Source organism: Protopterus annectens, chromosome 6.part0 (assembly GCF_019279795.1).
Source record: "Protopterus annectens isolate FY-2018-M chromosome 6.part0, PAN1.0, whole genome shotgun sequence".
Lineage (NCBI taxonomy): Eukaryota > Metazoa > Chordata > Ceratodontiformes > Protopteridae > Protopterus > Protopterus annectens.
In genome coordinates this window covers 626,958,178-626,970,421 of record NC_056737.1, presented here as the reverse complement: position 1 = coordinate 626,970,421, position 12,244 = coordinate 626,958,178, and the positions used below count along the sequence as shown (strand labels likewise).

At 39.1% G+C, this 12,244-nt stretch overlaps 1 protein-coding gene across 2 annotated transcripts in view; it reads right to left on the bottom strand.

Moving 5' to 3' along the window:
* ATL1 (atlastin GTPase 1) overlaps window positions 1–12,244 on the bottom strand; it is a 903,853-nt gene that overhangs the window by 696,043 nt on the left and 195,566 nt on the right. For both annotated transcript variants that reach the window (XM_044074302.1, XM_044074301.1), the window contains exon 2: window positions 6,161–6,408. In XM_044074302.1, the coding sequence (XP_043930237.1) occupies window positions 6,161–6,408 (248 nt within the window). The remainder of the gene's footprint in view (window positions 1–6,160; window positions 6,409–12,244) is intronic.

The following is a 12,244-nucleotide window of genomic DNA, read 5'->3' as shown; positions in this document are numbered from 1 at the left end:
ATAAGGTCCCATATCATATCTTTGCAAGCTATAGGTCCCCTTCAATGACCCAGTACAACCACAACACTTACTTAAAAGCACTCGACACACTCTTCATCCACCCCAACACCGTATTCATAGGTGACTTCAACCACCCTAATATAAAGTGGGAATCATACTCAAACCCCAACATACAGGCATAGAGATTCCTGGATTTTGTAAATGTCAGTACCTTGGACCAATTAAATTCATACACCCACTAGGGGCTCAATCATTTTAAACCTGTTCCTCACAAAAAATGACTTGCAGTCCCCAGCCCCCCTCCCCTGTAATACCCTTGCTAGTTAAGTCAGACCATAAAGCTGTCTCTAAGTGTAAAACCAGGGACACCTGGAACCCTAGCACTTTTATGAATTACTCCAAGGCAAATTTCCAACTACTGAGTGACATCCTAAATAAATTTCAACCCCCCAACTTTTAAAATACTGCTGCCTATGCAGAAATATTTACAGAAACTGTGTATAACCATATCAACAGCTGTACAGAAATTACTGTACCTTCCCAAATTAAGTGGTGGGCTGAAGCAAAAACTAAGCCACCCTAGTGGAAGTCCAACTACAATTGGCTGTACAAAAAAAACTCATGGCAAAAACTAACAGGACAATACTCAGCATGTTAAAAGCTCCCTCATCAGCCTAAACAAGCAACTCATGCGGTTAATAAAGTAAACAAGAGCCAAATTTCAGGTAAAAATAGCAACCCAGGTTAAAGACAACCACATGGCTTTCTTAATCTGTGGCCAACATCTCAAAAGAAATACACAGCAATGTACCAAATTCATTTTAAATGGTGCCACCTATGGAAACAGATGATATGGCTAATCTCCTGGTTGACATATTTGACTCAAACATACCTCTCGACCTCTTAGACCAGAAAATCTAAACAAAGCTTAAAATGATGGGGGACAAATAGGGACAGATTTTAAATATTGCTCTTGCAAACAAAGTTGATAGAATGATACGTTTTGCATTAGCATGACTTTTCTGAAGGATGTGGAGTCTTAAACTCAAATGTTTGTCATTATTTAATGACTTCAATCCTCAAGTATTTGCCAGAAAAGTACAGATTTTAGGAGGAACACACCAAAAATATAAGGCAAAAATCTGGACATTCTGTGAAATCTGTATAGTTGAGAGGTGTGGACTCAAACTGTATCTCCCTCTTCCCCCACCAGATATTCCTCAGGAAATTCCAGCATCCATCTCATCCCCAAACATCACTAGAGAGCAAGCCCACAAGGTTTTCTCAAAGGTCAATAACACTGCATCGATGGGTCCTGATACTATCCCAAGGCACAGTCTTAATAGCAGGAAACAAACTATTGGTCCTACTAGAATCTTTATTCAGTCAACTGCCTCCAAATCGGCTTTGTACCCAATGAATGGAGGACTACAATGGTTATACCACTGCACAATAGCAGCCTATCTACAAACTTGGGAAACCCATGAAACTACCAACTCATTAGTCTGGCAAGCCTGCTGTGTAAGGCTATGAACAGGATAATCATGGATATCAAAAATGGTGACACAGGTACCCTACAAACACTGGACCCTAGTCAGTTCAGTCTTTCAAGGGTAAGTCTTGCCTGCTAAACCTTCTTTGAGAAGATTGCCAAAGAAATGGACAAGGGCAAATCAGTACATGCTACCTACCTCTAACCTACCCAAGGCATGTGACAAAATACCCCACTTGGGCATTGTTAATAAGCTCACTAAATTAGGTATTAATGCATAAGTCAACTGCTGGATAGTCAACTGGCTGAATGACCGGACAAAAGAATTTAGAATAGGAGAATCTACCTCAACAAAAAGACATTGCAAAACTTATGAATAAAGGTATGGTATCTAGGTCCAAACAAGTCATCATCCTGTTTTACCCTGCCTTCATAAGACCTATCAATTAGTAAAATGTCCCCTACAGTATTTATCTCACCAGGTATATACAGCAACTGGAGCATCCAAAGAGATTTCTCAAAAAAATACAAGTAGAAAACAAGTTCTATCCAGTTTCTTACAGGCTGCTGAGAGGCGACCTATGTCTAGCCTACAAAGCTTCTTCAAATCCAGCACTAATGGACCTGATACACATTTAGAAAACAACTACCATCAGGATCACCTGATCTAGGTACCTAAACCTCACCAGTAATATAAACAGGATGTGCTAGAAGGATAGGTATGTGTCCCAGAGGCTCCCTTTTCTCTGAAACTGGCTTCTCATCCATGTGAAAAATAGTTCTTCCCTGCATCTATTCAAGCAGAATCTGGACCAGTGGATGGGAGCCACAAATATACCCCTGGTCTGCCACAAGTCTCTACTAAAGAGACAGGTAGTTTGTAATAGTTTGTCTACCTAAAAACAGACACCCACCACAAAACATCCGAGAACCATTACCTATCAAATTTTATTTTGGGTATTTTGGCTAGACTTAAAATGGCTCCTTGTGGCATTAGCCTAGTATTCTGCTATTACACTACAACATGGTAGTGGTCCATGTAGGAGTAAATAACCTGGGGATCAAATCCCAGAGGGACAAGCAGAAATATGTTTGAACTTTGTATGCATGTGATGGATGCAGGTAAGACTCTGGTTCCAAAAAGAATCCTCCCTTCTCCAAGAATGATGCCTGTGTGTAACTAGTTTAATAGCTGGCATCATTTGGGACAAGATACTGATAATCCAAATCGTCTTTCAAGGGAAGGCCCGCATCTCTTGTTCAATGGTTTCTGAATCCAGGCAAAAGCCTTTGCTGGCCCATAGTGCATTTCTAAGCAGAGTTTACCAACTGAACATTCCAACTTATCAGTCTGATCGAACAAGTGGACCACATTAAGGTGTCTCTTCTCAATGCCTGAAGCATCTATAAGAAATTGCCTGATCTCAAAGTGCTACTGGATCTGTAACATGTCCACGTAGTTACACAGACTTCATTTAAATGTAACAAAATCACTACCCCCCTTACCTGAGTTTTGCAAATATTATGCCTTCAGGCCTCATAGAAACTGTAGACACATCTCTGTATTCATCAGGATCCACATCTCATCTAGACTAGATTCATAGACACCCACAAATTGGGCTCCTACAACTTCAATTTACCATGAACAAGACAAACTTCCAACTTATAGCATGCTACAGAACCTTATCCATGTCACCAGATGGTCAGTGTTAGATGCTTGGATGTTTTAGAGAAAAGTAATAACTATAATCCTAGGAGACTTCATTTACACTGCCACAGACAGGAGCATGTATACCTCTATTGCAGGTTATGTCCAGAAATTTGGGGGTTTGATAAATAGGAATTCCAGGGATCAAACAGCTAGTGAACCCACTAGAAGCCAAAATATTCTTGAGCTTGTGGCTGATGGTATTTGCTCTCAAAAATCCATACCCTCATGGATTTCAGAAGAGTGAGCCTTATACAATTATATGAAATCTCTTAAATTTAAACATGATATCACCACTGTTGACCCCACCAGAGCAGCTGCCTTCATCAAGTTGTACACCCACTTAGACAAATGGGAAATGTAACCCCCGCCCCCAGTGGTCAACTAACATAAATAAAGTTTATAACGAGAAAAAACCTCTAAACTGTACAAAAAAGCTAAAACTCCTCTGAATGAGGACAGAACAAAATTATCGTCAAAAAACTAAATGTAACTATAAGGGCCACTAAAGCAATACATGAACACAGATTAGCTTCTATGTGAATGATAATTACAACTACATGTCATTTTCTAGCTATGTTAGAAAACTAAGAAATGATACTTAACATTGTTCTGAATTTATCCTTAATGTGGGCCCCCACTCGTAGCCAACCCAACACTGCAAATAGACTAGCTTATCAAGGATTAGAGCAAACTTCAACCCCAAACACTATATTCAAATCATATTTATTTCAGAAACCATTACATTCCCTATCCTCATGAAGTAACATGTTCTTAATATGTTATCAAAGACCCAAAACATTCCCCCATGGGACCTGATAACACCTGTGGGTGCTTAACTTAGTAAAACATTATTAAACAAGCTATTGCTTAACATCTCATCAAACTGTTTAACCTAAGCTTAGCCATAGGCATAGTTCCCAAATCCTGGAGAACTGCGGCAGCGATGCTCCTCCGTGAGGGTGGTCCTACCATGGACCCTAGAAATTCTAGACCAATCAGTCTTATGAGTCTGATCTGTAGAGCAATGGTGTGTATCAGACTGATGCCATTAACTATAATATCACAAATTTCATAAAGCTTGACCCATAACAATTCAACTTCATCAAGGGGAAATCATGCCTGTTACATCTTGTCAACTTCTTCATGAAGGTCATGCAAACAACTGACAGTGGTCATGCAGTTCACACACAGTTTAGTTCAATCTGACCAAAGAATTCAGTACCATACCCTATGCCATAAATGTGAGCAAACTACTGGCCTTAAACATAGATCCTTATGTAGTAATGGCTAAAAGACAGAACCCACATAGTTTATGTGCCATGTGTCTCAAAGATAGTGGTAAGGTAACTAGTCGACTCTACCAGGTATCTGTACAGGGTCCTGTCCTGTTCAGCATCTACTGATCTGATCTCAAAAGTGATAACCAGGACCTCTAATTAAATACATTTGCAATCAACAGCAAACTGGGTGTAACTGTCAAGACAGTCAGCACAAGACAAAATACAGAAACACAGAATAAGCTAATGAAAACGCATAGTTCTATGGGTTACATGCATAACAAACTATAGATAACATTACATGTTTAATTACCAAAGCTCAACTTGGAACCCGCGGTGGTGTTGCTGCGGTAGCGTTGTTGCCTCACAGTAAGACACTGTCTGGTTCAATTCTCAGCTATAGCATCTTCTGCGTGGAGACATGCGTGAATGGGCGTACCTTCGTTGAAGGTTGTGCGTCAGGCCTGGCAAGCCGGTATGTAAAAATCGACTGCCAATCATTAGCGGACCGGAGTTCCACTGTGGCGACCCTTAACCGGGAAAAGCCGGAATACACAACAACAACTTGGATCACACATGATGCGTTTGCCATGGCTACTAGGCCTACTGAGTGCTTTTAAGTCGGTTCTGAAACCGTACAGTGGAAGATGTTCAAGAAGGAAGTGTATTAAACTCTTCCAAAAAGAAGGTGCAAAGATGGTAAATGCTATAAAGGCAAGGTATTTGAAAGACATTTGGAACTGCTGGAGTATATCACAAGCATGATGGTAAAGGCTGTCTACATGTTTATTGGAGAAAGAATAGACTAACAGTGGCAGTGTCTAAAAAATAATAATATGCAAAACACGTTACTATAACAGCTGGAATAATGAAAGCCAAACTGAAACAATTAACAGTAGTGTATTCTCTGCCTTAAGCAAAGCGTAAATCTGGCCACGCTATCATGTAACCCAGCTTATTAAAACTGCTTTGCCTAATACTTGCAGCACAAATTACTGTGAATAATGTACATAACGTGGTCAATTATTTCAAAGGTGTTAGTTTTCTGGCACATTAAAAAATCTTGTCTGAAAAAAACTATATCCTGTACAGCGCAAATAGCATGAAACACTGGAGGGCTTGTGTTCCAGTCCTAAACAAGAGCTAATATTTTCCTTTCACGTTTACAAAATTTAGTAACCAATGCCTAAGCAGAAGTCTTTCTTTTCGTGTGTGTGTGTGTGTGTGTGTGTGTGTGTTCGTGCATATGCAAGTAATGTGACCATATCACCATACTAAGGGTTTCGTTGTCAAAAGGAAAACATAGCACCTCTAACATGTTAGTCCAGAGGCAGTGATAGCAGCATGGATTGCTGAAGGTCTTTGGTTCAGATCCTAAACAAGAGCTAATATTTCCTTTCATGCTTACAACATTATATAGTGCTGTAATGTATATGCTGTGGACAGGTGATATGAACTTGACATTTCCATTCTTCAATGTCTAATCATCATCTTAACCAATTCCACTGGGTACAGAGACAGAAGTGTGTACGTTTATATGTCTGCCTAGATAGTTTAATTTTAAAAGATGCACACAAAAATAAAAACACAGTTGTAACATCTCGAATCAAGTGAAATCTGCATAGTCTTGCTTCAGCATGTTTACCCTTTTTATGAGACAAGACCTCACTTCGTACTTACCTTATCAAGCATATATCGCAACATAAAGTCCATTAGGAATGACTTTCCTTTTCTAAATGCTCCAGCCACAGACACAGTAACCACTTCCCGGTCCCTGACTGCCTCAGAGAGAAGGATACGATTTAAAGCAGCTTCATCCAATTCAAAAGAATGGTCATCTCTTACAACAAGCACCTGGACTGGATGGGCTTTCTGTGCAGACTCTTCATCTTCTGAGCTCCAGTCATAGTTTTTGTCTGTAAATCCACCTATCATATATGAAACAAAACACAATAGTTTCAGTTTTACTTTAGCATAATGGTTCACCACTGATGCCATTAGCCTTTCTAAAACTTAAATTAGTTTTCATGTTAAACCTTCACTGAGCTTCTCAAGTAAAAATACCTCAGATAAAATAAGTAGGTGCTAATGTGCTTCTGGACCAAAAAAGTAAGCCAACCACATGACAAAAATAATCAGGTATGCAATCATTAGTAGCCAGGACATGGTAGTGAAATAAAGTGAAGAAAATGACCCTCTCCTTCCTTCTATAAGTTGTTTTTTTGTGCTTGAAAGACATCTGCCATATCACATAAGAAAAAATTAATTATCTTCTCTCCTAAGGGAAAATAACTTTTAAAGGACATCCTGGATTATGGTTCCATTAACAGAGCCTGCCTTGGAGTCCTTAAAAGTCTTGAATTGCATGCTACATGCCAGCCACATCTTGCATGAATCTGCCAAGGGTAGTACCGCACGGTGCTGAGTGAATCAAAGACTGGTACAGTGACGGCATCCACAATATGTTTTGATCATTTGAACTAGCTGGTATGCAGAGCAAGACTGACAGGGGTACAGGTGCATAAGCAGGTGACACTCACTATCTCATTAGTATCTTGTCTCCAGTGCATTCATACAGACAGACACAAAAGCAATTTGATCCATGCAAGTCCACTTCCTGGGTTCATGCCTCTCCAGAAGGGTCACACTTAGAAAAACAGCTTTTGAGTTGCCCTGTTCATATCAGTTCCAATCCTGACACAATAACCCCCTTACAGTTTGGTCCTTGTTACACACACATACTGTTCTACATCCCTACAAATCCTTGCTTTCCAGTTTCCAGCACAATGACCTCATCTACAGGACATTGATAATACAATGTAGAGTGATTACAAATGCAAAGCCTCAGCTCAGGATCATATAAGCCCTATTCCTAAACCATTTCTCTAGGTTTGCTTTGAAGCTAGATATATTATCTTATAATCTTATGGAAACTGACAGCTAATTCCACAATCTACCTGCCATGCAATGGAAATAATTCTTCTTCAAACTGGTATTAAAGGTCGGTAAGTCAACAAAATTATTATTTCTACTAGCAAGCTCACTCATCTTAAAATAAATTCATAGTGCTGAGACAAGAACATCATTTTTAAAACATTTTTATATTAGAATCTGATCACCTCTAGCAAACATGTACTGACAGATTTGAAATTTCAGCTCTGGCAGTTGTTCCCTAAAGCTCATGTCTCATAGTTATTTGTCTGCTGAAAACAGCAGCATAGCTAGGGTGGGGCAAAGGGAGCAGCTGTTCCAGGAGCAAGGTGTTAAGAGGTGCAGTCAGCAGTTGACAATGGGGCTTTATTACTGTACCAGTATTAATTCTGAATGCCAATATTTAGTTTGGTGTCATGATTAAAACACAATGGGTTATATGGCAAATGGTCCACTCATCAATTTGCTGTTCTGCTTTAAAATGTAGCATTGTAGGAAACCACTTGCTACAGTGTAAATGTGTACTATCTGTAGCAAGTGGTTTGCTACGTAGCTACTTTTTAAAAAAGAAAAGCAAAAAAGGAGACCGCCTTTTCATTTTTTTCTTCTCAACTTAAGAGTTGAGTAGTGTAGAGATCAGAGAGAATTGGTTGTCTTAGGAGTGCTACATCGGGAATGGCCTTTATGTTTTTCTCTGCAGCTTAGAGGAGTGATTATTTTCAGGGTCACCAGATCGGGAAATAGGATCAGGTGCAACTTGGGCAAACTATGTCTAGATGAAAGTTCTGTATGTGTTCTAATCTTTTGAGCTTATTAAAGATGTAGATACACAGTTCAAAATAATCGATATAAAGTCTTATCAATGTCTTAAATAATGGAATAAGAACATCTAGTCATCTGTATCTTAAGACTGAGTAGCATTTTCATCTGCTTGTTTACAGTTTGCAGTCCCTGGGATTGTTAGCCTAGTAATCACCTATGAACCTAAGAATCAAGCACGGAGCGGTCGGGTGGATCCAAAATCACTGAGAACACAATAATCCACCCGTTTACCTTCTGAAAGGCTGAATTGAGTACTCCTTTGGATTTTTGTCAGTTATTTTATTCAAAAGGTTGTAAAACCACAATAAAAAACAGCTGAACACAACTTAGGCACAGTAACAAATTCAGTAGGGTAAAACCTTCCAACCTGATTCAGTCCGTGAGTAGTAAAGTCCACAGTAGAACGGACTGCAATGACCTCCACAAGTCGGTCCCAATAACCGGTAACAGCAGCTGTAACTTGAGACTAAGTCCATGAACAATATAGTCCACAGTAAAACGGACTACAATAAGCTCCTCAAAGCCAGTCCCAATAAACAATGACAGCAGCTGTAGCTTGAGAATGAGTCCATGAATAGTACAATCAATAGTTTAAACAGACTGCAATGAGCTCCACAAAGCCAAAGCCAGTCCCAATAACTAGTTACAACAGCTGCAGCTTGAGACTTACAAACTGCACATCCCAGTAGATCAGTCTACCTCAGGTATCAATTGCACATAAAAGATATCAGCAAAATATAAAAAAAAATCAAATAGTTCCAAGAAACAAAGTCTTCATGATCTCGGACCTCACTCGTGAACTTGTTGACAGCAGATTATAGCAACACCAAACAGTTCCAAGGAAACAATTCCTAATGGTAAGCGTTTTCGTCCACTTAAACGTGGACTTTTTCAAACCTAAATATCTCACCATTAGGGCTGGTTTTAAATAATCCTATAGTCCCCTTAACTGTTAACCTCATCAATTAACCAATTAAAACAATTAGTTGTAAGTTCTTATACAGATATTACACTAGTAAAATGCTGTCAATTAAAAATACTTGCATAATCAGAGTCACATTTCTAACGCAGCCAATATCAAAGCTTGCTGGCCTTGTCTTTTAAAATAGGTGCCAAGGAGAGATGTTCATTCATCCCTGGGGGTGTACATAGCTCCTAATTTCAATTGCCATCGAACTTCACTATTACTGATCCTGTTACCCCAGTCCCCACCCCTAAGGTCTCTCAACACATTTTCCAAAATACCAAATAAAGCTAGGTTCTCCTGTACAGGTCAAAGTGTGTTTAAAAAGAGAATTGTTAGGGTTCCTGGTTTCAACCACATAAAGATGTTCATAAATCCACTTACGGCGTATACGCTCCATTTTTCCTACATAGAACCCCTGGCAGCCAGTACAAATACTAAGGTAAACCAATCCTTTACTATTACAGTTTCCATTGGCAAGGTGCACTCTGATCTGAAACTCACCTACTGTAACCGTTATACCCTCCAATATATTTGGGCAATATTTACATGCCCCACATTTCTGGGTTCCTCTATGCCCAACCTTTGACATCAAAGAGTGTTCCAGGTAATACTTCATGTTGTGCCCTACTTTGTGAATGAATAAAGGGGTATTACCTAACTGGCTGTACACTTCGCTATTACCTTCAATGATAACCCAATTTTTGGTAATAATGTTTTTAACTGTGTACCCCAAATTGCCATAGTATGTAACCATAGCTTTGGAAAAATTATAACCAGAATCTTTGTTTAATTCTTCCTGGAGGTTACATTGACCTAATAAAGGTGAATACCCCCTCCATTCTTTTAACACCTCTTCTCCCAAGGAATACACCAACCTTTCGGGGTATCCTCTATCCAGAAATATTTGCATGAGGCAACCTAATTCACGTTTGAAATCAAAGTACAGCACATCCTTGCCCCCTTGATCACTTGCCCCTTCTCAAGATTTTTCTTAACATGGAAGGGGTGCCTACTGTCAAAGGCCAAGAAGCTGTTGGAATATGTGGGTATACGGTACAATATAGATGTGAAAGTCCCTGTACTTCTGTCCATTGAAACAGTCACATCCACATAGCCGATAGAATCTGGGAAAAATGCATGTGTGAACTTGAAGTAGGGACTAATTTGGCTGATGTAAGAATAGAAATGATTTGCTAACATTTCCTCTCCTTTCAAAAAATCAAACACATCGTCAAGGTAACGGAGATATAAGGCCTATTCCTTCTCAAATCTCAAGATGAAAATATACTTCTTCTCCCAAGTGGCCATGACCAAGTTTGCAAAAATAGGGGCAATACTTGAGCCCATGGCCACTCCTTTTAATTGGCTGAAATACTCATTTTCAAAAAAATGAAATTATTTAACATACTTTCCATAACATCCACCACAAAAGTAGTAAGCCCTGGATTTAAGTTAGTATAGTCATGAATGGCTTCCCGAAAAAATTCGATAAACTCTTGGTGGGGAATGGAATTGAAAAGATCAACTACGTCAATAGTTGAAAATCCCACCAGTTCACCACCTAGATTATGTTTGATTCTAGTCAAAAAATCCCATGAATCAACTAACACATGTGGAATAGGGTGCATCAAATTCTTTAACAGTCTGTTTACAAAGATGCCCAAGGAGTATGTTGAACTGTTATGGGCAGTCACTATTAATCTGCATGGAGGGTGTTAAACACACTTGTGTACATTGGGGATACCAAAGACAGTGGGGGATATAAGGGTTTTCATTAACAAAAAAATCTGTATGTCTCTTCATTAATAATCCCCTGAAAAAGACTGCCTTCGATAAATAACTGTAATCTCCTGTGTGCAATGTTGGTCTGATTGAGGGAAACTATTTCGTATTTCTCTGTCGTTCAAGAGATTTGCTATATCATTTAAGTAGTCATTTGTGTCCACAATCACTATCCCTCCCCCTTTATCTGGCTTCATAATCTTAAAATGATCTGTTGATCTCAAATTTCTCAATAATTCCTCCTTTTCTTTCGCGAGGTTGAAAAATCTATCATTTTGAGTATGAAAAGCCTGATAAATTTCCTTAGAACAAACCCTTTCAAAACTAGCCAGGGTGGGATGGAGGGGGGGTTGTATACACCTTTCTTCTTGAATAGCCCTGGTCCTACTGTCTTGTCAGTATCCTTAACAAATAATTCTAAATTCAATTTCCTCAAGTATAACTTGAACTCAATAAGTACCTCTAAAATATCTGTTTTCTTATTGGGAACAAATTTAAGACCCTTTCTAAACAATGAAAAATGTGTGCTAGTAATCTCTTCATCTGTATAGTTAAAGATGTTAAAACCTGAAACACTCAACATCTTTCCCCCAAAAGATGAAATAATCTGACCTTCATACAGGTTGGGACTCAATATCTGTCCCCCCTGTTGGGACTCAATATCTGTCCCCCCTGTTGCTCCTCCAAAAGTTCCTCTGCCCTCTCTGTCTCTGCCCCTTGGGCGTCCCCTGTTGACTTAAAAAATGGGGACCATTCTGATTCCTGTTGAAAATTCTCTCCAAACTCCTTAAGGTAGGGAAATTTTATTCAAAAACTTCACCTTCATCACTGTAGTAGTGAGGTGTGGCACTGTCTTTTCTAACACCCCCCTTCAAAGTTCACAGAAGCTAAACCCATCTCAAACCCTCCTTCATGAACATTGCTAGCTGTGGGTTCTAAATAACTTTTAGGCAGGGGATAGGCTGACTTCTGTTTGTACTCCAATTCATCTCTCCTTAGCTTCCTGTTTCCTTGCAACATTCTCTTTCACCTGCTGTTCAATTTTTTTCAAAAACATTATCATACTTCATTTCATATTTACTAAAATTTTCATCAACTAAAATTTCATTGAGATTAACTTCATCAAGCAATTGGTTTATTCTATTAGTATTAATTTTAATAATAAAATGTAATAATTCCAAATCATGTCGAACATAGACCGAAGCTCTTCCACCTCAGGCTGTCCGACTACAATGGGTTATATGGCAAATGGTCCACTCATC